The sequence below is a fragment of the Podarcis cretensis genome (genome assembly GCF_951804945.1).
Source record: "Podarcis cretensis genome assembly, chromosome: 2".
Taxonomy (NCBI): domain Eukaryota; kingdom Metazoa; phylum Chordata; class Lepidosauria; order Squamata; family Lacertidae; genus Podarcis; species Podarcis cretensis.
Genome location: NC_137171.1, coordinates 77,099,112 through 77,127,098, shown reverse-complemented (window position 1 = coordinate 77,127,098; position 27,987 = coordinate 77,099,112). Strand labels below are relative to the sequence as shown.

General features: G+C 39.4%; 1 protein-coding gene and 1 long non-coding RNA gene across 5 annotated transcripts in view; one reads left to right on the top strand and one right to left on the bottom strand.

Moving 5' to 3' along the window:
- Window positions 1-27,987, bottom strand: part of LOC307211099 — a 444,355-nt gene that overhangs the window by 137,795 nt on the left and 278,573 nt on the right. The gene's annotated exons all lie outside the window — the stretch shown is intronic.
- On the top strand, window positions 6-26,459 carry RFT1 (RFT1 glycolipid translocator homolog). 4 transcript variants are annotated; one of them, XM_079967297.1, is made up of 13 exons: window positions 29-278; window positions 3,582-3,667; window positions 4,546-4,662; window positions 6,213-6,402; window positions 7,279-7,380; window positions 8,573-8,707; window positions 11,574-11,652; window positions 13,430-13,480; window positions 14,256-14,386; window positions 15,230-15,374; window positions 17,869-17,974; window positions 22,726-22,975; window positions 23,631-26,459. In XM_079967297.1, exons 1-13 carry the CDS (start codon window positions 195-197, stop codon window positions 23,796-23,798), a joined length of 1,644 nt encoding a protein of 547 aa, XP_079823423.1. In that variant the 5' UTR covers window positions 29-194; the 3' UTR covers window positions 23,799-26,459. The 4 variants fall into 4 exon arrangements, with proteins under 4 accessions (XP_079823424.1, XP_079823426.1, XP_079823423.1 ...); XM_079967299.1 differs by having other exon boundaries at window positions 220-278; window positions 3,582-3,662; XM_079967300.1 differs by lacking the exon at window positions 3,582-3,667 and having other exon boundaries at window positions 24-278.

The following is a 27,987-nucleotide window of genomic DNA, read 5'->3' as shown; positions in this document are numbered from 1 at the left end:
GCTCGGAGCGCGACGGGGAGGAGCCATGTTGGGCTTCGCCCTCTGACTAGGAAGCGGCGCTCGCCGGGTAGCAGGACAGGGAGAGAGGAAGAGGAAGGGAGGAAAAGAGGCTGGCGGGGCCGCGGGGAGCGCCTTCCCCTTATGCACGCGGCAGCTGAGGCGGCGGCGGAGGGCTTGTCTGTGGCAGGGAGGAGATGGAGGCGGCAAAGGCAAAGATGGGCTCTGAGGACGTGCTTCGGCAGACCAGCCGGCTGGCCTCTTCCAGCGCCCTCTTGCAGGTATCCGTCGTGGCAGAGGACGGAGGCGAGGCGGTGCTCGCTCAGCCCTAGCCTCGTCCCTTTCCTTGGCTTCTCTTCGGTGACCCGTTTGCAGAAACGCCCTCTCGACCCAGTCAGGGATGCCTCTTCCCGCAGTTTGAATTGCTTGCCTCCTCCCTGCAAGAGGTTTGCGCAAGGGACTCACTGGCCACCCCGTGGCTTAGTTGCATTTGGTTTACTTGCTTGCTTTTGCACCCTGTCACCTGTTTCCAGCTCCAAACTATTAGATGTGCGTGTGAGAGAGACATCCACATATCTTTATTCCCTCGCAGAAAATACCCTTCGCCGGCGATGGCACATTACCTTGCTCAGTGGGTAGACTCAGCTGTTGTTGGACCTCAGCTCCCATCATCCCGGTCCGCTGGCGCAGCCAGCTGGGGATGATGGGAGTTGTAGTGCAACAACAGCTGGGTCCTCGAGTTTGAGAAACACTCTGGTAGAGCATGAGACTCTTAATCTCTTGGTCGTGGGTTTGAGCTCCACATTGGGAAGAGGATTCCTGGCAGGGGGTTGGACTAGAAGCCCCTTGTATGATCCTGCGTAGGATCCACACATTTGCTTTCCATTTGCATTTGTGGTCGTGGAAGAATATGAGGCATGTATTTTTTTGGAGCCGGACCCAATTGGGTCCCCTCAGATAGTATTGTCTCTGTACGTCGTTGTCATACTGATCACACAAGAGTGTTCTTCACCAAATGTGAACAGGACTATTGGCTTCCCAATAGTCTATTGGACTGTTGGTGTCCCTGTACAAGTACACACATGTATAGTATGGACATGTTCTATACATGGGGTTTGTGCAGTCTCCTTCACATGCATTTCGTAGCATCTTTCACAAAAGTGCTTTCTCTAGGAATAAGTAGTATTTGCAAAATGTTCCTGAGCATCAATTCCCGAGCAATGCCCAGTATTTAGTTGTTGAAATAAATTCAGAAAGCTGTGAGTTCATGCGATTCAGTTAATTGCTTCAAATAATTTGTGACTTGTGGCAGAATATGTGCATAGGAGAAAGCTGTTTATCAACAACACAAAATCATGTGATTTTAGGACTGTTCCTTATATTCATGTTTGCGTTCTTTGCTTTCTGTATGTCTCAGCATAAATAGATTGTTTATTTAGTGTTTGGTTCCCTGTGTCTGAGTAAGACCTAAGTTCAAATTCCACTAGGCCAATAACGCTCACTGGGTGACCTTGACTTAAGTCACCTCTCAGCCAGACCTACCTTACAAGGTTGTTATGATGTTAATAAGGAGAGCCACGTACATCACTTTGAACTCCTTGAATGAAAGTTGGGATATGAGTGCAATAATAAAGTGACTTCCATTTCAGGAATGTGGTTTTAGAAGCCTCAGGTCACAACCATATATATGCACACAGTGGAGACCATTTCCCCCAGGAATAATGGCATCCGGTGGATTTTCACTGGGATTGTTGCTGGACAGGGAAGGAACAAATTTCTCCCTACACTCTTCAGTCCTGAGGAAAATCTGTTCTTTCCTCACCTACTCTAAATTAAAATCAAACAAACCCTGATGTACTTTCAAGTGATGATCTAAGTGTCCTGCCTAGCATGGTACTGAGAGGAACCTGCATAGAATCTTTGTAGTTGTGTAGTCTACATGGCTGTCTTCCCATGCTCAAAATTATTATACAAGAGAAAAGGTGTCTATGTTTTCCTAAGTTTGAGTTATGCTGCTGGTTATACTCTAGGTTGGAGCATGGGAAGACAGGGCCAAGTTCACATGAAATGCTAAACCATGATTTAAAGTTGTGGATCATGTCCCGCTCCCTCCCATGTGGCTGGGAGGATGAATTTTGATTTTAGTTTGGTTTTGAAGAATCTTCACTTAGCGTTGTGGCTCGAGGACCTGACCCCCGCGATGTGGAATGAATACGCAAGGACACGTGATATAAGGTTAATGGGCAAGAAAAGGCCACAACTTTATTGATTACAGCAGTGAAAAGGTATTGGCTTAGGCACTGGATGTCTCAAACAAGGGGGTTTATTCACAACACATTATTCCAATGCCTAACCTACCTACCAATACCACGAAAGTTGTGACGATTGCTACGAGGTAGGCGAAAAAACCAAAAAGCCTAATGCCAAATGGAAAAATTCCTACCAGGCCCCCTGGACAACCAGGGCGACCAACCTAAGGTCCATAGCAAGGCCAAGGAACTAAGACCCTGAGCTCAAAGGGAGTGGAGGGTGGGTGACTCGCGACGAGACGACAGAGAGAAGAATGAGGCCGAGGAGGAGCTGGCGCCGCAGCATAAAGGTCGCTGTAAACGCCCCCTCGGAGGCACCTGGTTGGGTGCCTGCCGAGGAGCGTGGGCGCCAGCCAGGTGAGTGGGGGAGGCAGGGGGCTAACGCCCCCTGCTAGGGGCGGAGCTCGGGCTCCCGCCCACAACCACTCCCCTCTCTTCCAGGGAGGAGAGTCTTTACCTATGAACCAGAGCTTGGTTTCAAACAAACCATGTTTGTTTAAGAAGCCAACTTCATAACCCTTGGTTTGAGAGTCTTTTAAAGGAAAGCTAAATTGGCAGATGGAGAGTGGAAGTGTGTAAGAGCAAAGCTTTGTCATGCTCCTGATGGCTTGTCTTCTTCCTGCTAAACCATGGTTTAGTCTTTTGTGTGAACTATGGTGAGGAATCCCGTGAATGTCATAGAAGAGAAAACTGAGGGCAGAAACAATCTGCATATATAAAAATGATAGGTAAAGCTACAAATACTGTAAGGGATTGGTCTACAAATTTGCAGATGGGAAGCAAACAATGGCATCGAAGAAGGGAATGCTTTGCCAGCTAGCTGAATAACCAGGATCCAGAAAAGTTGAGCAACTAGTATAAAAGCAACAATAATGAAAATATTTAAAGATTCCATATATATTGCAATTAACTATTGCACACTACAAATGATAAATTAGAAGTTTATTATAAGTACTAGTCATTTAATACTAAAGAAAATAGAAGTTAGCTTCATTCTGTTCAGTTGGGCTTGCTTTCACATAACTGCAGTTAGGAGTATAATACTACAATGCTATACAGGCCAAGAAGTAAGCTGTGTTAACTTCAGTGGGCCTAGTGTAAATCTATCATAGTGAGTATGCCTTAGTGAGTATGGCTGAGGTGAAATTTGTATTCAAGACTTCCAGTTTACATAATTAGTAAGTTGCTCCTTGAATCTGATTTTGCTTACATGAGTTGAAAGCTGGTGTAAATTTATTTCCTGTTTCACTCTATTTTTAATTTTTTTTTTTACAGATACTGTTCCGACTAATTACATTTGGGTTAAACGCTTTTACCCTACGATATGTTTCAAAGGAAATCATTGGCATTGTGAATGTAAGGTAATAAATAGTAATCTGTTTCTTTTAAGGTATGAGTGATTCATGATTCCAAATTACGGCAGTTTGTTTCATTATATTCTGTTCTGTTTGATTTCTTTTTAAACCTGGGCAGTGACAAAGTAAATTACTCCACTTAACTTTTTGCTTGGCAGGGATGCTGCAAAGAGACATTTTGAATGGTTTCGTTGAATTAATGTCTGCTGTGTTGTCTAAATGCAAATTTGAATTTGTGATTTGGTTTCTTGGACAAATGAATTTCCATCCTCTAGTATGCAAATCTATAGTACTATTGAGAGTGCTGTGTTTATGCACTAGTTTATGACTTGGGTGGAGATTCAGTAATTTCTAGTCTTTCTTGAAATATGATGTGTGGTGTGTACCTCTCTGATTTTTATTATATTCTCATGGTGTTCTTCTGGGGCGGGCATTCCAATTCCACCAAATGTTAGTTTTGAAACATATATCTATTTTTATTGAAAATCTCATCTGTCTTCTAGACTGCAAAGTTCTCTGGTTTTTCTTTTCTTTTTGCTAGCAGTGAATTGAAATATTGAAGTTGCTTGCATGCTGTACTGTTCTTATCTTGATGGTACTGTTATAACAATGCCAATAGCAATGTTAACATATAAAAAATAATTGATACAAAATATACTGCTGAAACATTTGTCTGTCTGAGGCAGCAGTTATAGTTTTGCATTTGGTGATATGTTACTGTAAGTGTTGGCATTCTCTGCCCCCAACCACTTATAAGGGGACAAACAAAATTTGGATTGGTTGGTTAACCCAACCTTCTGCGCTGTTTATTATTGGAAGTTTTTGTCTCGTTGACAGTTCATCTTGTACTGAAATTACTCATTTTCCTTTTTTAAAACGTTTAGGCTGATGCTGCTTTATTCTACAGTTGTTTTCTTAGCCAGAGAGGCATTCCGAAGAGCTTGTCTGAGTGGAAGTACAAGGAGAAACTGGACCAAAACATTTAATCTTTTGTGGACAATGTATGTTTAAATAAGACATTGGAATCCTCAAATTAATTACTCTCATTAGCTCAGTTAACCCTTCCCCCATTTCTCCTCTTATGTCTAAGTACATAGTAAAAACAAAAAACTACCATCCTAATTTATTTTCTCTGGCAAGGGTTTCACCTGTCATCCTGGAGCTCATACTTGCATTTTCAAAGATTCAAAGCAGATGCGCCACTTGCTGTAGGAAGCTTTATTCTACAGCAGGCAGTGAAGTAATATAGGATACATTGGCTCATTTGGCTCCCTACATTTTAAGGGAACAGGTAGGATGCCTGGAATGACAGGTGGCCATCCTAGTTTCAGTTTGTAGCACTTCTGATAATCTCAGAAAGGTTAAATCCTTTTGAAGTGCCTGTTTAATTTATCTGAGTTTTACGTGTACTTTTGAAAAGGAAGGCAGCCTCTTGCTTTCAAACCATGAATGAATAAAAGAGTGAGCAGTTTAGTTTTTTGGTTTAGTTAAGGTAGAAAATGGAATAAAGGTAAAGATAAAGGGACCCCTGACCATTAGGTCCAGTGTGGCCAACTCTGGGGTTGCGGCGTTCATCTCGCTTTACTGGCCGAGGGAGCCGGCGTACAGCTTCTGGGTCAGGTGGCCAGCATGACTGTGCCGCTTCTGGTGATCCAGAGCAGCGCACGGAAACGCCGTTTACCTTCCCGCCAGAGCGGTACCTATTTATCTACTTGCACTTTGACATGCTTCCGAACTGCTAGGTTAGCAGGAGCAGGGACCGAACAACAGGAGCTCACCCTGTCGCGGGGATTCGAACTGCCAACCTTCTGATTGGCAAGTCCTAGGCTCTGTGGTTTAACCCACAGCGCTACCCAGTCCCCAGAAAATGGAATACTTACCCGTAAATAACTCAGTACCTATCTAAACTGCAAATGAAATATTTGAGCTTATCTGCGGTGCTGCGTTTCTGGGGATTTAACTCTTGTTTCATGAGAATCTAATGCATATATTAACTACCATGTCTACATGAAGCACAGCTGGGGATTGATGTAGCTTCTAAGTCAGTGTGCAGAAAGCTGCCCTAGATTGATGTAGAAGAGAAGAAGAAGAGTTTGGATTTGATATCCCGCCTTTCACTCCCTTTAAGGAGTCTCAAAGCGGCTAACATTCTCCTTTCCCTTCCTCCCCCACAACATGTAGTGGTTGGGGTTATGTCAAATGGAAAAGTGTAGATTTCTTGAGGAATTGGGTATTTGTATCAGAAAGTTTTTAATGTTTTATGGTGTTTTTATGTTTGTTGGAAGCCGCCCAGAGTGGCTGGGGCAACCCAGCCAGATGGGCGGGGTATAAATAATAAGATGGCTGATGAATTTCCCATGCATTCTAAGGGGTAGTGTAAGTAACTTAGAAGTAGCCTATAAATACAGATGTACAGAAAACAGATGCACATATTTTTGAAGTTGATTTTATTTGGACTCCTGGCTTGCAAAACCAGCTCATTTATAAAAATTGCAGAGAAAAGGACAACATGTGATACTATCTAAAGGACTCATCTTTTCAACTTTCATAGAGTCCCCTTGGGCGTGTGTTGGTCTGTATTCCTGGGCTGGGTCTGGCTAGATATACTTGAAGTTCCTGATGAAAATGCTGTTCCTTACTACAACTTTGGAGTGGTTGCCTTTGGTCTTTCCGCTGTAATTGAACTTCTAGGTGAACCTTTTTGGGTTTTAGCCCAAGTACACTTATTTGTAAGGCTAAAGGTTAGTAAAATGTATGCAGCATTGTTCTTGTTTGGGTTTTTATTAATGTGACATATATAAAAATATATATAATTATATGGACTGGTGAATGAAGCAGTGAATCGTTTTTTTAAAAAAAGCTGTTTAGTGTTTGTTTTTTAAAAAGAGCCAGTTTCACTCTAAATTTGGAGAGCATGATGTACAACAATAAAACATTTTTTTCATTGTCTTATATTAAGTATTGATTTAGGAGCTGATATAAATAATTTGTCTGACTTGCACACAATGCTAAACCATGGTTTATTTAACCATGGTTTAGTTTGGCAGAAGGCTAAGAAGGATGCTAGATCATAAATACCTGCCTACCATTGAATTAGATTTGAATTTGACGATAAGTGAGATTGAGGAAAATATAAAATTTTTTGGAGAATTATTAGATTAAATTAATTGAACGAGATTTAAGAATGTAAACAAGATGATAAATTGCTGGAAAAAGGTCATAATGATGTAAGTGGGAGTGGGAGACGTGAGGGAGTCCAAAGAAGTTTTGAAAAATGTGTTATGATTCATGTTATATTGTTTATCATTTTTGCATTTTGTATTTAAAAAATTTCAATAAATATTTATATATATAAAAAAATATTTAACCATGGTTTAGTGTTGTATTCAAACCTTGCTCAGCAGCTTAAGTATGGCTTGTACATGCCATACTAAACTTTACCTCTTATGAAAATAGGCTTAATTGCAGAGACTGTTTGTCACTATTACAATTAAACATTCTTAAAGATGTTTGAAATGCAAAATCTGATCACAGGATTTTTGAAGCCAACACATGTAAGAATTACCATTAGGAACACAGTGTCTATGTCTAACATGCTTTTTGTATATTCTTTGTAGGTAATTGCTGAAAGTCTCTCAATCATTTGCAAATGCTTTTTGACAGTTATTTTAGTAGTTACGTATCCTCACTGGGGGCTTTACATCTTTTCTTTGGCCCAGGTATGATTTCTGCAATTTTTACTATTATCTCTTTGATCTGATATAATAATTTTAGTTGAAGAAATTATCATTATTTTTGCTATAGCTTCCATGCTTTGGTCCCTTCAGTTTTTCATGGATAAAAGCAATGTTGCAGTCCACGCTATTAGTACCTGTATCCCAATATTATGCTAGCTTAAGATAATGTCAGATCAGGGGCATAGTCATAAACAAATGCACTTTTATTCAAGAAATGTTTACTTAAAATCGACCCATTATACATGGTTCATAAGGCTGTTGGGTAGATCAGTTTAAAGTCAGTTGTATTTCAGTTAAGCATATAAAGAAAATAGTATTTTGGACTGTTAGGCTTCAACGCTTTACTTGCATACTTTGGCGTAAGCCCCAGTGAACTGAGTAGACATATATAGAATTGTGTTGTTAATTTAGGAGGAAAAAACTATAAGCAGTTGACCTTTTTCTGGTCCGTTTAAGTCCCCCACAAAAACTGGTGTGGAAAGGATCAGGAATGAACTTGAAATAGAACTCATGAAAACCCTGGCTCTAATTTTTGAGAAATTTCTTAATTGTATTAATTTAGATTAATGGTAAGGATAAAAGTGCAAGAAGTAACTACAGAGCCTGGATAGCTCAGCTGGTTAGAGCATGGTGCTGATTATGCCAAGGTCGCAGGTTGGATCTCCGTATGGGACGGCTACATATTCTTGCAATGCAGTGATTTGGACTAGCTGATACTCAGGGTACAATTCTATGATTCTATGAATTGCAATACATAAACTGAGCATCATAATACCAGATTGTTCCTTGAGCATCTTTGTGATAACAGTCAACAGCATGTTAAGCTCCTCTACAACTGCTTGTATCTCAGTGCTTTGATTTAGGACTGCACGTCCTTAAAGGCCTTGTGAGAACTGCACAGTCACCTGTGTTCTGTTGATGAGGTTTCTGCATGCAGTTCCAGCAGTCTGAAAAAGGCCCACTGCAATTGCAGTTTAGGCAATCCCCACATGGAGGCGCTGGTTCATGCAAACAGTGCCAGTGCTGTGAGGCCTTAAGCCAGGGAGCTGCCATCATGTCTGAACTGGAGCTGAGTACTTGGCAAGTGAATTTTACTGGTATTTATTTTGTTGCTGAAGTCGAAATGCTGCAATAAATGGTATGCTGTGTAGCTAATGAGGTTTTGTTCTTGCAGCTTCTATATACCAGTGTTCTGGTTTTGTGCTATATAATGTATTTCATGATGTTTCTGGGTTCTCCTGAAGCAACCAAAAAATCATTTCCAGTTACTCGTATGATATCTGTTTTACCTAATTTTGGAAAAGATGGGGTAAGTAAAACAGCTTTATGTTAAAAACCAACTATCCATAATTTTGACACAAGAAAATATGATGATCATGTACAGCCATTGTCCCAAGTTAATTCTTATAGTGAATCTCATTATAGGTGGCTTGCTTAGTGGCAATCAAATCAGTGGCATGCTGCCATTTTCAAAGTCTCTTTAATTGCATTTCCCCTGTTGTTGCTTTCATTCATACAACAAATACATTTCTGAATGTAGCACCAGTTATAGAAAAGTGGAAAAAAAACCCTCAAATTATAGAAAAGTGGGAAAAACCCCCTCAAATGGTCTATAGACAGACTTTCTGACTTTCATTTAGAAGCTATTATTCCGGTATATTTCTATTTCCAATAGAGTAGCCTCTGTTCACCAGCTACTCACAATTTTCCATATATAATTTAACAAAAACGTGTGGATTTTAACAAAATTTATAATTTAACAAAAACATGTGTGGATCCCAGTATTTCTTGCATTACATTTATAAGTCTCTACATAATTTATATTAGTGTGTATTTTCACTTTGTATGGTCTTCTTTTTAGCATAGCATAGCTTTTAAATATATACATTTATATTTCCAAATTTCTCTAGATATTAAAGTTCCATGTAATTGTCGTTTTTAAAATGTTTTCTTAGAATGTTGGATATAGTGGCTATTTTGATTGCCCTATATCTTTTGCTATATCTTGCTGCCATTTTACCACAGGTGGTGTAATTTCTTCTGACAAATTCCATAATAATACATTATTTCTGTGAGTCAAAGCAAAAATGTTTAAAAGAAGCCAACACTGGATGAAATAAGGTTTTTCTATATACACGTTTTTACTCCATTACGTTAAGCCAAAATATTATCTCAAAAGGAGCTTTACAAACCTTTATGCTTAAATTAATATTTCAGCTATAAAAATACAGTATCATCCCCAGGATTTTGAATATATGTGCCAGATACATTTATAAAAGACGACTTGCATGAATTGAAGATGCTGACTCGTCTGGTGCACAATACATTCAATAAATTGTGGAGCAGAGATTAAATTTAATATAGTTAAGAAATCCATGCATGAAAAGAAATAAAGGTCCCGTTTTTCAGCCTCTGTATCATTGAATATATTAAGGTGAAAACAGACCTTCTAACTTTAATGGAACTTGACATTGCTCGGTTTGCATAAAGTTTGTAAAACTACTCTGAAATATTTCAGAGAGAAAAGGGCTGAGGTGGAATGAACTACTGTAAACCAGCCTTATTAAGTAAGAATACAGTTTCAGCTACTCTAATATTAGATTTAAATTTTTCCTCCATAGAATTCCTATTTACATAACCAAAGTATTACATTTAAATCTCCAGAGACTATTCTTGTCTCATAGCACAGTAGATATAGTTGACCCGCTTTTGTCTATAGCTGATCCTAGCTAAATCTTCCTTAGTGGGGATGGTATTGCAGGAAAGTGAAAGAAAATATTAACACTGTATTGTGATAAAAAGCAGCACACTTGACTTTTATGAAAAAGCATAAATTAGCTTAAATGGCAGTGAAGTATAGCTGCTTTGGTTGTTCTGTTAGGAATTTTGAAAAACAGCTTACATACTTGTGAAGGAAACTAGCAGTGCAGTAGCCTTAACATAAGGAGGAATTTCCATATTCTATATGGAAATATTTATAATGAGTATTTATAAGAATACATTTCTGAGACCAAGCTGCCTGGATTACTTTACTAGCAAAATATTAATTGCAGTTCAGAATAAGAGAATGAGAGTACAGGTTTACATAGCATATTAGATTGTATTCTTGAATTTAATATTTGATTAGTTATAAGATTAATTGTACCTAACCAGATCTATAATATCATGCAGCAGAAAGTTTACCAGTCAAAACTCTAAATAGCAACAATTTGCCTTTTTTCTTTCTGCAAATAATATTTCTAATAATTGCATGCTTCTCCCTTTCATGTACTTACTCAATTACAGTTGATATAATAAAATGCAAGCTTCATCAAAACTGTTTTTCAGAGTAAAGCTTAATGGTCACAAAAATATTGAGAGTGATCAAATACCAACAAGCAGTTATCATTTCGAAAAGCATACTTGGCTATAACCACTTCGAGCAGACTTTAATATCAATAATTTTTTGCATCCTGCCATGGCATCAAGGTATAATTAGGCAACTGAAATAATTAAAATACCTTTCACTTCAAAAGGCCTTGTCTTACAAATATCTGTCTGCTTTGCTTATCAGAAAGCTGAAGCTTGCTGTTCTGAGATATGTGCTTGAGGAGTATGTAACTGTTCCTATCTACAAAGTCAAGTGAATTTTTTGTTTCTATTCTTGGTGCAAAAATGTATGCTGTGTCTGATTTGGATGATGGAGCGCTGGTGTTGGAGCTGAACCAACCATGTCTTTGTGGCGGTTAGCTATCGCCTGCCCTAATTGTGCAGGGAATTTTGTGGCAGCCTGGAGGGCCACAGTGTAACAACCTGTGGGCTACATGAAACTTGTACAGCCCTGAGCAGAGTACCAAAAGGTTTGTAATTCTGAGTAGCCAGTTACAGAGTTCTCACGGATGATAGTATTGTATGAACTGATGCTCCATGGATGCAGTTCTGCTGCAGTTGCCGTGATGTAGCATCTCCCAAAGTGCTGTGACTGTAGAAATCATGATAGGAATTTATATGTGAAGCCATTTCAACATAATCCTTGCACCTAGAATACGTCTCAGGGTGCCATGTCAAGGTTGTTCACCTGTGCGAACCAGCAATATTACATGCATGTTGTACACAGTTTACTAGTCATATTGATGTCTTAGGAGTATTAATTCCTTCAATACTTCACAGTAATTTTGTATCTATTTAACTTTCAGGAATTTGTTAACTGGGAAGAGGCTAAATTGACTTGGAGTTTCTTTAAGCAATCATTCTTGAAGCAAGTTTTAACAGAGGGTGAGTATGACAGCCTCTTCAACATCAGTTTAGCCCCTCTCTGCAAACACCTACCCCAATATTTTGCAGTTTCCAGAATTGTTTGTTTTTATAGCTTGGGCTTAGATAGCTAGGAGAAACGTGTTTGTTGTTGAAAGATACCAATTTGGTTTTGCATATTCATTGGAATGTGAAATTTGTAGATAAAATATTTAGGAAGGCATAAACTTACTTTGGGTTTTCTCCTTAGTCCTTCATGCTGTGGTTTCATTGTTAAATATTCCGATATGCACTGAATGCTTAGTGGAATTGTGTCACTATGGTGAAATGATGACATGGTATGTATATAATATCTCTTTATTCATATGGACCAAAAATTGTACAATTGGCACTTGTAACCTTCGGTAAAAATTTATTAGCAGCTCATAATCATTATTGGACTTGGCTCTGAGCTGATGTTGAAATAATAATTGATCAGATGTCTCTAACAAAAGCTGGCTCTCCCTCCCTTTCCCCTCTCAAGTATCTATCACCTGAGATACCTCTCAGATCATTCCTAGGGTTCTAGTTCCTTTGCTTAGATCTTATTTTTCAACTTCTTTTATTTCCTTACACGGTTAGCAATACGTTTACAAATATCTATTGCTCCAAAATGTAGGGCTGTAACAAATGCAGGGATGGAACTGCTGAGAAGCAGATTTTGGCAAAGCATTAGAAAAAGTCTGCTAATGGTAAGAGCTCTTTGACAGGGGAACCCACTGCCTTAGGAGGTGGTGAACTCTCCTATACTGGAGATAATTAAGCAGAAACTAGATAGTTATCTTTCAAGGATGCTGCAGTTGCATCCTCCTGAAAAATCCTCCTTTTAAAACAATTCTCCACCAATTAATAAGAAAAGGAACCGCATTTGAAAATTATATTAAGAAGGTTTAGTAAAGTAGATTTGAAAAAAATAAACAAAAGAAAAGAAAAGAAAAGAAAAGAAAAGAAAAGAAAAGAAAAGGGAGATAAATCCTTACGGGTAGAACTCAGGCTTTTTGTTGCAGGTATCTATCTTCTGAGATGGTCAAGGTGTGTTTTATTAGCATCCGTCCTTTCATTCTATATTTTGCAGCCTTCTCAAGTGCCTGTACTTCCTAAAAGTTCATTTGATTTCCACAGCTGGGCTTCCTTCTAAGAGCAAGCGGGTGGGGAGACTGCCTACTGTGTGCCTAAAAACTGTTTGTTTGTTTTTAAAGTGATGCCTTTTTTACTTCTAAAGAAATAATCAGTACAGAGATATTTTTTTTTAAGATTAGAGGAAGCTCTTCCATTAAAGACAAAATCAGGAAGTGTACTAATCTCTGCAGCTAACTTCCCCAGCTTCACAAGTGTCAGTTAAAAGCTATGGGGAAGATATCATGTGGTAACGTCTCCTATGAGATATTTTGGGGTCAGGAAATGGAGGCTTCAGAATCCTGGAGAAATCTACAAAAATCCTAAAGAAATTCTGAAGTACCTTGAGAATGATGCAGGAAAAAAATGGAAGCCTCTTTCGCAGGAGAAAGGAAATTTTCGAGAAATTGGAATACAAGATTCAGCATAGTGCTATCCTGCGCTGCAGATTCTGCATTGAGCAAGCTGGGAGTAAATGACCTCCAAGATGGCTACCAGCTCTTTGATTTTGTGATACTGAATAGCAGTCACTGGGTCCGACATCTCTTGTGCTCAGGATAAGTTTGAAATTTCTTGTTGTGCAACCGCTTGTAAGTATAATGGAAAGATAAATAAATACTAATATTAAGTATTACTTTTGTAGGTGAACGGTATGTCATGACATTCCTGAACGTGTTAAATTTTGGAGACCAGGGTAAGCAAGACATTTTTTTATATTACCTTGGTACTTGAAATCGGAAGAAGCGTTCTTGGCTTACTTACTGTGGTTTGTTTGCACCAACCAGCATGCTTTCATGCTCTCCTTTAAACCACAGTTTATTCATGTGAATAAGGCCAGTAAATGGTAATCTGATTCCACATTCATTTAGAAATGTGGTAAGTCTGCAGATGAATGGCTATAAAATAAGTGCAAAGGCGGCAGCTATTTTTTTAATTTGAATATGGAAATGCATTTAATTATGTTTGGAACTTTAAAAGTGATTTACCTCTTCTGCTAGTGCAGGGCTGTCCAGCTTCCAAGAAACTGGCAGTGATCTATCCATTGTTGAGCTTTTTTTGGAAAAGCTTCATCAAGGTTGTTGAGCTATTTGGGGGGAGGATGAGCCAAAGTTGTTGGATCGACCAAGGGCACCCTGCGATCGACCGGTAGATTGACCTCTTGGACACCCCTGTGCTAGTGGAAGCCAGCACAAGGACTCTTGCTAGTGCAATAGGACTTTCCACCATTCTACCCCCATGCACCCTTCACACCACCCTCAACTCCACTCTGGAGGGCCAGAAGAACCCTCAAAACAATGCAGGGGGGGGGGGAGAGTGGGGAAATTGTTCCGTTGAGCAAGCAGAAATGTTTGTACTGGAACGGTTGCCTTAAGTTCTGCATCCATTTAATTTTTTCCCCTCCTTCTTTTAAACCAAGCAATAATTTTACTATTAAACACTTAATTAGATGTTTCTGTTTATTTATAAAGGAGTGTATGACATAGTGAACAACCTTGGTTCTCTGACGGCTCGATTTATATTTTTGCCAATAGAGGAGAGTTTTTATGTTTACTTTGCTAAGGTTCTGGAACGCGGAAAAGATACCAGGTTTCAAAAACAGGTAAATTAGTCTTATTGTTCAGTAGTCTGAAAATGTACATTTAAAGCGAAGGATAAATATTGTTTACTGATTTAAAATAAGTATATGCCAACTTTCACTGGGCATTTTACACAAATAGAATAATTCCTGGGGTTGGAGCCAATGTTGTTGATGGGGAGAAGGCTATTTTCACCTGCTTGCCCCTTTTCTTCACTTCCAAAACATCCCACACTGTCCCGATGGGTCCTCTCTACCAGATTTGGGGAAGTGATGGGGGCTGCAGAGGGGAGGGTGAATATATGGGGGGGGGGAAACCTTTTGTTTTCTGTTGACAGAAGCCTCCTCTAAACCAAGAAGTTTTCTGTTATCAGGGTACCATTGGATAAAATCCTTTCAAAATACTAGGCTTGACAGATAATTATGGGGGATGAAGTGAGAATAAAAGTTAATTGTGCAGGCATTATCAGAGATAAATAGATGATAAGATTATAGTTGTTTTCTTATTTGTTTCATCTTTTAAGAATGGTTTTTAATACTTTTTTTCTTCATAAGTAGCCTTGAGTAAGATTTATCATAGAATGAGTATGCATGTTGAAATAAATAAATAAAAATAATGGGTTGTATTCAGCAAATATCTACTCACAGTAGAACTGTTGAAATTAAATGTTGGTTGAGTACAAACCAGTAAATTTAAATAATGCTGTGGTCCTGGTGTGTATATTTGTTAATCTACTTAAATTATATGGTTGGGGGGGGGGTCTATGGTTTAAAAGAAGGACTTGGGGCAACTGAAGAATGTGTATTTGTGTAATCTGGCATATGTTGTTTTGTTTTGCCTATTAAATAAATGCAGTTCTTTTTTAGGATGATATCTCCATGGCAGCAGCTGTATTAGAATCACTGTTGAAACTTGTGCTTCTGATTGGCCTGACTATTACAGTTTTTGGTTATGCATATTCCCAGTTGGCACTGGATCTTTATGGAGGTTCAATGCTCAGTTTGGGATCAGGTAATGTCACATCGCAGCTGTCTTTCTGAAAAGTAGCTTCATTTTGTGAAAGCTTCCTCAGTTTGCATTTCATATATGAAAGTACTATATCCACATGGAAGAACTAACACAGAGAATCCGATCCATTCACATTGCATGCCCTACGATGTCTGTTTCAGAAATGGTGCTTTTCCTTGTGTTCGGAAATTTCATTATGTACCATATTTTTCGCTCTATAAGACGCACCAGACCACAAGACGCACCTAGTTTTTGGAGGAGGAAAACAAGAAAAAAAATATTCTGAATCTCAGAAGCCAGAACAGCAAGAAGGATCGCTGCACAGTGAAAGCTGCAATCCCTCTTGCTGTTCTGGCTTCTGGGATAGCTGCACAGCCTGCATTCGCTCCATAAGATGCACACACATTTCCCCTTACCTTTTAGGAGGGAAAAAGTGAGTCTTATAGAGCAAAAAATACGGTATACCTTATGGAAGAGCAATCTAGGATGGTTGCAGTATAACATTTTGCATGTCGCTTTTAGTGCTGAGAGAAACAGGACATCTCTTTTCAGCAGTGTTAATCATTGTATTCTTGAGTACTTAGCCCTCTTGAAGATAGTAATCACTACAATATTGGGATATAAATGTTTAAAAGCTCTAAAAAGAAGATAAGATGGATTCCTCAAAAAATTGATCCAATACTGATTAATAGAGGAACGTTCATTTTCTATATTATATGCTGCTTCTCAGCAGAACCGGACTTAGATCAGGCTTCCTGGCATGCAGTTTGAACTTTGTGGTTTTAAAAATTATCAGTTAGAACAGTTAACTGGAAATAATCAGCAGCTACATTCATTTATTTATCTAGATAAACATGCATAAGATCAATCTGTATTAGCAAAGCTGCTATACTGTCTTCAAAAAGGCCTTTGAAACTGTGTGGCAGGGTTCCTAGTAAGAATTGTTGTCCTGTTCCAGTTACGGGCGTGAACTCACTTCAGAGAAATTGTGAACCCAGACTGAATCAGGCTGCTTTGGAGAGATTTGGTAGCTGTTTGAAGCAAAGCAGAAGCCCTTCAGATTGGTTTTAAGCTAATCAGACTGTTCCTGAACATCCAGGCCTAATTCAGAGGCACATAGACACTGGGTCTTTTAAAATTCATACTTTCTCCCCAGCTCTCCATATAAGCAAAATGCCAGGGAGGGAAGGAGGAGGAGCTTTGTGATTGATAGCACTATCAAAAAATAGAGAAGTAAATAAAATTTCTATTTCACCCTTATTCCCAATGGAGCAGATCCCATCTTCACTCTTCCAATATCAAATTTAAATGTGACTACTCATCCCCTGTGCATTTCACCAATTTCCCCATGACATATCTCTCCTCTCTCTCTCTCTCACACACATACACGCACGCACGCACGCACGCGCGCACGCACGCACGCACGCACACACTCACTCACTCTCTCTTAAGTAAACTCAAAACTTAAAGTCTACTTGCACAAACATCCCTGCACCTATTTTTTTCTGAAATTTTGTAGGCTTCATCCACTCACAAACTGCTACTGTTTCTGTCAAGTTCATCCAATTCTGTAAAAAAGCAAATAAGCTGTCACTGTTTATTGATTCTCCCGTTTTAGTCAATGGGGTGGCATGAAGCTTCACATTTTCTAAAGCGAAGTTCTGATTCAGTCACAAAGTGAAAAGTGTCCTCCAAAGCAGTCTGAACTGAATTGACTCACTTCTTGAAGTGGCATTGAAATTGAATTTTGTATTTGGTGCATGCCCCTAGTTTCAGTCAGAATTGGGTACAGTGGTATCAGATGGAATATACTTTTTGTGCTTCTGTTATTTATTTCAATAAAGTCCCCACCTAGAAGTGATAATTCATCATGGTTGAAGTGAAAAGGGAGGAGGCCATGTGTCCATTTGAATTGTGAGACCAGGTGACTGAGTGGAAGGTAACAAAGCAGAAGAAAGGAAGGTCTTCTTCCTCTCTTGAACATATATTGAATTTTGCAGATGCCAAGAGTGATATGGGGGTGGGGAAAGAAATCAAGGAGCTCTCCAAAGTATTGTGGTAATAAATTACTCCAGTCTCCCTCATATTGGTTGGATCAATGCAACAAAAAAGGGCAACATTTCCTAGACTGGGTCTTATAACTGCTTGTCATAGACCCACCAGAAGAGTGGCAACAACCCTGGACTAAATTCTAAATGTTGTCCGTGACTTAGTACAAAATGTTTTACTGTAGGTGATTTCCGACTAAGTCATGCTCAGAGTATGAAAACAAATGGACCTTCTCAGAGTATTACTAACATTGGATATTGGCCATTGTGTCTTGCTGCTCAAGTAACAGTAGGGATATATTTTGTTCTGAACATGATTTTTTTTTATTGCAAGTTGACAGTCTGATGCTGTTATAATTCATTAATGACATGTTAAATTGCGTTAATGCACAGATCTCAGCAATGAGGGGTTTCATTTTACTAATCTTCTTGTCATAATATTTTCACAGGGCCAAGTCTCCTGCGTTGCTATAGTCTATATGTCTTGCTGCTTGCTGTTAATGGGGTAACAGAATGTTTTACATTTGCTTCAATGTGTAAGGAAGAAGTGGACAGGTGAGTTTAAAAAGGGCATAGTTCCATACTATTATTTAGCTTTTCTTTGATTGCATGTAACTTTGTATGAGGATATTTTATACAATACACACCTCAGAATAATGTGCCTGATAACTGCTTGATGTGTCCCATTGCTAGAAAATGTAATGATATGAGGAATAAGCACTTACATTTGAATATCTTATGTTGTTGGGAATCCTGGGAACCTTCTGAAAGGTGTGGGTTATAATGATTCTTGAATAGGCATTTCTCTGAAATCGAATGCATATATTCTGTTCTTTCTGTTTCAGAGCTATTTATCTTTCTTCTGACTAGACTCTCCCATTCCTGCTTAGCTGATAGTTTAGACTTGTTCACTGTCATAGGAAATGGGATTTAAAGTGGTGCATTATATAAAAAGCATTGAAAGAATTCAGTAGGTGCTAAAAAAAATTCCTATGTTCAAATAATAATATACTTTTAAGTATATGTACTTACGGATCTAGATGTGTGCTTATTATTACAAGAGAGAATGCTGTTGCACTCAGGTCCTGTTTGTAGGTTTGCCATAGTTGGCCACTGTGAGAACAGAGTGTTGGATTAAATGGGTCTCCGCTCTGATCCAGCGGATTCTCCTTACGTACTTAGATTATTATTATTACTTATTGAATTTGTATACTGCCCTATACCCGGAGGTCTCAGTGCGGTTCACAAAATAAAATCAAAATATAAAACCACAAAACACATAATCAAAATAAAAATAAAAACAACCAACCCAATTGTAATGATGTCTGGCAGGCAAGCAAGCCCGATAAGTAATGACTCTCTGGCAGTTTTATGTACGTTTATTAACAAAAAGACACACCCAGAACATGGTTTCTTGCCTGCTCGCACTGATGATAGTTGGTCAGTCTGAATCATTGCCCCTCCCACAGCAGGAAGGACACCAAACTCCCACCTTTCCCCTCTTCCCCTTCCGTTGCCCTCTTATCCAGTCTCCTAGAAAAGGGACTGAGAGGCTGCCCTCTGCACTTTCACTCGACACAGTCTCAGACCTCTGCTTATCTGATGATTGCCTAGCAATTCTCTGGCTGCCTTCCAACTCTTCCTCTTCTTGAGAGCTAACACTGTCTTCCTCTGGAAGGGGAGTCTAACTACTCTTTCTCAACTGTCAGCCAGTTCTCATCTGCAGTCTGTCCCTCTTCCACTTAGCTCAAGTTCTGAGTGTGACTCTTCTTCTGTGCACTGGTGAGCCACGTTCCTGACACCAATAAAGCCCCCCCCCCAACCCACCACATTTTAAAAGGGCATAGGGTGTCAATCAAATCAACCAAAGGCCTGGTTAAAAAGGAACATTTTTGCCAGGCGCTTAAAGGTGTATAATGAAGGCACCAGGCGAACTTCTCTGGGGAGAGCATTCCACAGATGGAGCCACTGCAGAGTAGGCCCATTCTTGTGTTGCCACCTTCTGAACCTCTCGAGGAGGAGGTATGCAAATAAGAGCTTCAGAAGATGATCTCAGGGTCTGGGTAGGTTCATATGGAAAGAGTTGGTCCTTGAGTTAGCTTCTATCTGACACAGCTGCATATTACTGGAGGGCACAGGTAGATAAGAGCACCTATAAAGCTTGTGACAGAGTTTCCTGGAGAGCCAGTGTGGTGTAGTGGTTAAGAGTGGTGGACTCGTAATCTGGTGAACTGGGTTCACTTCCCCGCTCCTCCACATGCAGCTGCTGGGTGACCTTGGGCTAGTCACACTTCTCTGAAGTCTCTCAGCCTCACTCACCTTACAGAGTGTTTGTTGTGGGGGAGGAAGGGAAAGGAGAATGTTAGCCACTTTGAGACTCCTTAGGGTAGTGATAAAGCGGTATATCAGATCCAAACTCTTCTTCTTCTTGTGGTTGGCCTCATGGTGAGCCATCTTTTCAGTGCAGCTCTTCAGTGTGTAGATTCTAATGCCATGTGCTCTACAGACATCTGTGCTTGCTTGGGGTACCTTCTGTGCTACAGTAGCTGAAGGATCTTTTAAGTCCCATCTATCTTTATAGAAATGTCACATTGCTGAAAACAAATGTTGAGCTCCATGCTGTTTTGAGATTTTGAGTTACGTATTTAGGGTAATGCAATTGCTGGCCACTGTCACTGAGACTGAGAGAGTGAGAGAGAGATTTTTCTGTTATTTCATTTTAAATTTGCTTTTTTCCAAGTACAATGCACTTTTAAGGCTGTGGATTTGTAAGATGTGATTAATTGGAAACTACAGCACCAGCAAATGTATCCTCTAGTGAAAGAGAGCATCCTTGAAGATGCTCATTACAGCATTCTAGACGAAGATCAGTACAATGTTGACTTATCCTCATTTATCATTTTCATGAATTAGTTATTAGCTCACATTTCCTTTACATGTGTGTCTTTGTGAACTAATGAAGCCGTCTGACATAGTACAACTGTGTGTCAAGTAGAGATATGAACTCATTTGGAATAAAGTTTGGGATAATATGCAGGGATCTTGTGTCTTGGGAAAATATTTCTGCAAGTTAAATGTAAATGGAGAAGGGGAAGATGATGTTCTGAACTATCATAGAATTGTAGAGTCGGCAGGGACCCTGAGGGGCATCTAGTTCCATCCCCTTGCAATGCAGGAATCTGAACTAAAGCATTCCCAACAGATGGTCATCCAACCTCTGCTTACTTTCGTTTTGGGACATCCCAAGATACCATTATAAGCCTGCAACCACAGAGCAGAAAAATAAATATTGAGAGACAATAATTCTAAGACCCTTGTTCTTCTCTTCAGCATAATCAATGTTATTAGAACTAGCTGTTCTAGTTATCACATGTGTAATCTCACCAATAAACAATGTTCTCAAGAATTTATGAGCACTTCCTTTTAGAAATAAAACTTTGTAGCTATTTAACTGAAGAAACCTTTAATGCTGAGATGAGAAGAGATACCAAATAACCATTTAAATATACACTTGAGGTGTACATTTTTAGGCTCCAACATATGTATTTATGTGATTAGGAGTTGTTTTAAACTGTTTTTCATATTGGGTTTTTAATGTTGTTCGTGGTGAGTGCTGTGGCCTGGACAGATTCGCAGGAACCTGACAGAGTTCCCCGAAGGGCCACAGTCAGACTCCAGGCCTAGGGTTCCACAACCTTGGTTTAGAGTTACAAACCCCAGGTTTATGTGCCTGCCCCCCCTTTCTTTCAGGTAGGCAGGAGGAGATCAGAACTTAGTGCTTTCTTTTTCAGTTAAAAGTAGTTTGTTTTCTCTAAACTCAAAATCATGTTTAATCTTAACAATGGTCTGTTTACCTGTCATTCACCTGATGTCACTTAACGTCAAGTGATTCAGCTTGAAAGGAGTGCACAAGCATGTATTCCCAGTTCTTCCTTTCGAGCTATAATGCAGCACTTTTAAAGTTGGCAAGTCTTTCTGTGGTGCCCAAATTTACCTCTGCTCTGAAAGAACAACTACCAAGTTGGGGAGTGCAGTATTAGAATATATATATATATATATATATATATATATATATATCAGTGTACTCATGTTTATAAAGCACATTTTGTAACAACATAATTATATTTAAAAACAGCTTATTGTGTCACTAAAATAAACAAACATGAAGTCCTTTGTAACAATATTAGATGTGTTTTGACCATTACTTTTTAATCTACATCTCCAGTGTCACAATAATCACAATTTCATATATAAAAATATTGAAAGATATATCCTGCTTCTTTGCCCAATATAGGACGCAGGTGGCGCTGTGGGTTAAAGCCTCAGCGCCTAGGGCTTGCCGATCGAAAGGTCGGCGGTTCGAATCCCTGCAGCGGGGTGCGCTCCCGCTGCTCGGTCCCAGCGCCTGCCAACCAAGCAGTTAGAAAGCACCTCCGGGTGCAAGTAGATAAATAGGGACCGCTTACCAGTGGGAAGGTAAACGGCGTTTCCGTGTGCGGCTCTGGCTCTGGCTCTGGCCAGAGCAGCTTCGTCACGCTGGCCACGTGACCCGGAAGTGTCTCCGGACAGCGCTGGCCCCTGGCCTCTTAAGTGAGATGGGCGCACAACCCCAGAGTCTGTCAAGACTGGCCCGTACGGGCAGGGGTACCTTTACCTTTACCTTTTAATATCCTGCCTCTTTGCCCAATATAGTATAATAACATCAATGGTATAATAGTGGTTATATTTGTAAAGTAGACAGAAACGGTATTATGATTATGAAGAGCAGGCGGAAGAGATTGAATCTCTCTCTTTCTCTCTTACTATGTCTGGAGCACTCCTGCTTTTGCTCAGATGGATAAGTTGTCTGGTTAAAGAGGCTAGGGGAGAAAGTGGACAACTTTTGAATGTCACATTAGTTCAGAAAATAAGCCAATCTATTTCTAATTTGGGGGTGGGGGTGGGGGTGGGTGGGAGGTAGCTCGGCTTACTTTCTGAGCCAGTGGTTGGGAGTTGATCCATCTCTATTGCTATTCTCATATTACAGATAGGAAGCTGGTATATAGTAGCTCATCTATGGCTATCTATTGAGTTAATAGATATGGGAAGATTTTTATTGTTGACTTGCTGATGAGTCATAAACAAATCTCTTAACTACTAACAATTGAGACTTAACATATATGCTACCAGATATGGGTCTGCTGCACTTTACCATTGATAATGAATTTTCCTCCTCCATCCCATTCATCTTAGAAAGCAACTTGTCAAGCTCGTAAAAGACGAATACTGAAACCATACGAACTGTTCCTTTTTTGTTTTGTTTTTAGGTACAATTTTGTCATGCTTGCTTTGTCCTTGGTTTTTCTGTGCATGTCCTATTTCTTGACCTATTGGCAAGGCAGCATAGGATTCATCTTTGCAAACTGCTTCAACATGGGGATCCGAATCGCACACAGCATCCGCTACATCCACAACTATTTTGCACAGAGCCCTTACAAGCCTTTAAAGGGCCTCCTTATATCACCGTTGCTGTTGGTTGTTTATGTCATCTGTGGAGTGGCCACGGGCTTTTCAGAGGTGGGTAGTGCTTTTTCTTTGTGCTTTTATTCTGCCAGAACAAGTTAATAGTCCTTTTTTTTGCTAGTAAGTAACCCGCAAGTTAGTTCCGGTTTATGATGTACACAGATCATATCTACAGATATGCATAAGATAATGAAACATACCCACATGTAGAGAATTAATTTTTTAACGCTTTGAAATGTTATTTCGTTCTTTGTGTTATTTCTTTATTTAAAAAGTTTCTCCAGCGCTTCTCACTCAGTTTATCATAGCAGTGCACAACTTATTTTTATGCACACACAAAAATATAAAACTCATAAAGGTGCAGCAATCAGTAGACATGAATGAGTGAGCTGATGATGCAAATGCTTGGGTGAATAAAATTGCTGGTGGAAACATGAATGAAAGTGCTAATGAACAGTCTCTGAGGGAACACCATTCCGTAAAACAGAGTGACAGAAGTTTGCAGAACCTAAACTAGCTTTTATGTGATTGTTTGGCCTACCTAAACTATCTTATAAACACAGGGAGGCTTTACTGGGTTTTAGTTTTCACATTACTGTGAAGAGAATTACCGGGTCTGTCTTATCTCTGAATCGGAGCATGAACCGTAACTTAAAATAATATATTTCTTAAAACAGTAAGTTAACATTCTGACTTTCTTTCTTCGTAGGTGTTCCTATGCTGTGATAAAGGGTGGCTGGCCAGGTTAATTCACGTTGCTGTGGGAGCACTGTGTTTTACAGCAACTCTTGCCACTATATTCTTCACAGAGACCAAGCTGATCCATTTTGTTAGGAAACACATTTTGTCAAGATATACCAAAGAAGTGCTAAAATAATCGTGTACAAGCTAATTTCTGTACAGTGGTACCTCTAGATGTGAATGGGATCCGTTCCGGAGCCCTGTTCGCATCTAGAAGCAAACGTAACCCGTGTCCGTGGGTCATGTTTTGGCGCTTCTGTGCATGCGTGTGACATCATTTTGAGCATCTGCGCATGTGCAAGGGGCGAAACCCGGAAGTAATGCGCTCCGTTACATCCGGGTTGCTGCGGAGCACAACTTGAACGCGCTCATCCCAAAGCACATTCAACCCGAGGTATGACTGTATATGAAATGTATATATTTGCTATGGAGGAGATATACGGAGAATTAAATACGTAACTACTATAATATACAGGTGATACTGTCTGTGAAATGTACACAACTGGTAACAAGGTAATTCACAGCAATTCAAGCTGATACATTTGTTCAAAACACCAAAATTACACCCGTGGCAGGCAACTTGGTAAGTTTACAGCGGAAGGTTACTGCTGCCCGGTATATGAATGGAAATATTATGCTTAATCCTCACTTGCGGAAGCCAGTAGCTGGAAAGTACTGGGCATTGCTCTTGTGATGCTACACCAATGTCACATTGAACTGTAATATACTTTAGAGACTGGAGGTGCACATCACCTGACTGCTTCTTAACTCTTGATAGTTAGTTTACTCCCAAATTTTATTCTAATCCCAAGACAAAAAAATAGTTAAGTACACTGGAGTCCAGCTATTTGCACTGGCCAGGGCGGAAGGTTTTTTTTTTTGGGGGGGGGGTGCATTTTGCTGTGGCAGCATGAGGCTGGTGCAGCAGAGAAATTGGATTAGGCCTATTTCTGGTAACAAACCAGAATGCCCCATTTGAGAGGTATATGCTGCTGGTATCTTTTGCTTACCTGCAGTTTAGGTGGGCTCAGCCAGGAGTTTGAGAGAGGTGGCGGCCCCCATGCCAGGACAGCCATGCAGAACCTGGTGAATGGGACAGCTCTGCCTCATCAAAACACCCTTCAGTTTGCTGGATTGCTGTGTTTAATAGGTAGTTTGTCTGAAATGTCATGTAGCCATGCAAAATTGTTGTTGGACTATGGCGCATTTTTTGATTGAGTTGCTTTACTTTATTGTGCCTGAGCCTGGAAGGCACTATAAAAGAATTTAAATTAATTTTTTTGATGCCCTTATAAGATTATTGTAATCTAGACAAGCATCTCTGGCCCCTGTAAAAAGTGCTATTTGTAGCACATAGCAGCAAACCCCTTAACTACATTGGGACCTCTGAAGAAAATGAGATATTTTTTTCCATGTATTCTATATATCATGATTTACCAGTAATTCTTAAAACAGTTGTTAGTAAAAATGGATAGAAGAGGCATAAAATAAGCATAGGAGAGTTTTCCTCGTTTAAAATCAGGATTTTCATATATTGATGCCTTAACTATTTTAAAAATAGTTTTGAGGGCTGCTGTAAGCTAATGTTTTGAAAGCCTTATAGGGGAACAGGAAGATTATCTGGAGAATTGGTAAAAACAAAAGCCAGGATACAGTATTACAAGAATATATATGGACAAATAAGGTTTGTTGTCAGTAAAACTGAAACTTGAAAAGTATTAAGAACATAACTGTTTACTATAAACATCTCTTTATTTTGTTTAACGCAAACAAATCAAGCCTAAAAGTGACTGTTCCTATTTCCTTCAGCTTGAGGTATTGCAATGTATAGGATTGCACTATAAAGGCCTCATCACACCTAAATTTTGAACAAGACTATAACAAGTGTGTGTGTGTGTGATATGGTAAGAGTCTCAGCTGAATCATATCCTGCAGTTTAATGAGACCATGCTTGAGGAAGTATGTTCTATGATTTACAATTAGAAAATGGTTCAGCTGTCTGTTTTGAAAACTGGACATGTAGGAGACATAATTTGAGGGTGGTCCATACAAAATTTGGGGAAAATTATTATTATTATGAATGAGTTAAACATTTGCTAAGAGAGTAGCATGTTGACAGATGCTGTGCATTTTTCTTTTATGGACTATGCTAGGGTATTTTTTTAAAATAGACATTTTTACTGCATCTTGTACTGGGGAAATGGTTTATTGTGTTAGTTTAAGAGGCACATCTAGTATGTGCTGTTTTGACAAATAGTACTTTTGGTATGTAGTTTTTTTTCTTATTGAAGAGACATTTTTCTGGCCATTATTAGTCAATAGACTTGATTATTCTGCTGTTGCCAGGTAACAGTTTTTGGCCAATCTTAGCCTCAGGAAGTACAGAAGCTTGCTGTTGCTAGGCGAGATTCACACAGACCAGGCCTCAGCCTTGAAGAGTTGTCCAAAATGTTAACAGTTAAACCAAAAGGTTGTTTAATTGAATGTATTTTTTATAATATACGTTTTCTAGCATGTTCATGAAATGTTCCGTGGAATCAGGATTGACTTCTGTTCTCTGCTCATAAGTATGCATACATTGCCAATTCACTGTTTCAAAAAATGTCAGAAACAAATTAAAAGGTTTCTATAGAGGCAACGCCTTTTTTTAGTTAAATGTATAATTTGTCTCCAGAGTTTGCAACTACTTGTTATCTTGTATGGCAGGGATATACATTTAAGAATGCAGTAAAGTTGTAGGGGGCCAAAACATACCTGTGATTGTAAGCTGTGATTAATGAAAGCGAATGGGCCTGTTCTTCTTTGTTGTTGGTTAAAATTGTCTGTCTTTTGGGTTGCTGGATTTTAGAAATTCTGCATTCATTTCACTGTAATTCTAAAACACTAATGAGCAGGCTTTGTTGAATGCCATGGGATATACCTCTTGAGAAACGTGCTTAAGATTGTAATGCAGGACCCAAAATGAGTAAAAAATTTTTTTTAAAAAAAATTAATGTTAAAATTGAATAAGTCCTTAAATTTGTACTTCTGAAAGAAAAGCATCCTTGGTTGCTAACTTGGGTGTTTGTGTGAATGTAAAAGTGCTAGTGGAAAGCACACTTGGTAGCAAATGTCAATCAACTTGTGAGGCAGTTGCTAAATGTATGGTGTTGAAAGATGCTTTTTTCATTGCTATCTTTGACCCATTGCAGGCACACTCCTGATTCTGCCCTTGTAGGGTCATGTGGAGGCACTGCACGAGTTGTAAATCAAATGTTTAAATTATTTAATTTTGATTAATTTTCACATGTAATCTTACCTACAAAAATCCATACCACAGCAAATACGTATCCTACAAGATAGACTAAACAACACAAACTGTCTCTCTGGAATTAGTTTTAACATTTCTCCAAAGTTTGATGTAATCTGAATATGTATTATTGAAGCTCTGCCTTATAAAATAAAAAGTTGGAATATTTTATATTCTAAAAGTGAAGGCAAGTCTGGTTCTATTTTCTTTCCTAATTTATTTATAATAAAAAAAAAAATCTTACTCTGTTTTGATAATTATTTGTAGTTCGTATAGATTTCCTTCTCCAAAGATTGCAACTGTGGTCTATAAAGGAACAGTGGTCTCTTAATTCCTTAAAATGGGAATCAGGCCAGATGTTGTTGAACTACAACTTACATCACCCCTGGCTATAGTTGCTGGGGCTGGTGGGATTGTAGTTCAGCAGTATCTGGAGGGTTACATTTTCCCCACTCTTGCTGTAAACTGTCGGAGGCATTCAACTACCACATCCTATTAGCATTAAGGTTTCCAGTTGTGTAGTAGGACTTCCCCCCCTCTCCTCCCAATGCATGTGCTTTGCACCTTCTCAAAATCTGCCTCAGAGGGTTGGGGGAACCCTAGACAAGATTTAGGGAGAGGAGATGTGAGAAGAACATGCAATTGCACAAGGAGAAATCCTTGCACTGATGGAAGCAGAGACTGTATTGGATCCCCCCCTTTGGAGTGTTGGAAGAAGAAGAAGAGTTTGGATTTGATATCCCACTTTATCACTACCCAAAGGAGTCTCAAAGAGGCTAACATCCTCCTTTCCCTTCCTCCCCCACAACAAAGACTCTGTGAGGTGAGTGGGGCTGAGAGACTTCAGAGAAGTGTGACTGGCCCAAGGTCACCCAGCAGCTGCATGTGGAGGAGCGGAGACGCGAACCCGATTCACCATATTACAAGTCCACTGCTCTTAATCACTACACCACACTGGCTCTCCAGTGTGAAACTGGCTCTTCAGTTTAAACTGAAAAAACAGTTTAAACAGTTTGGGGGAGGGCTGTGAAGTATT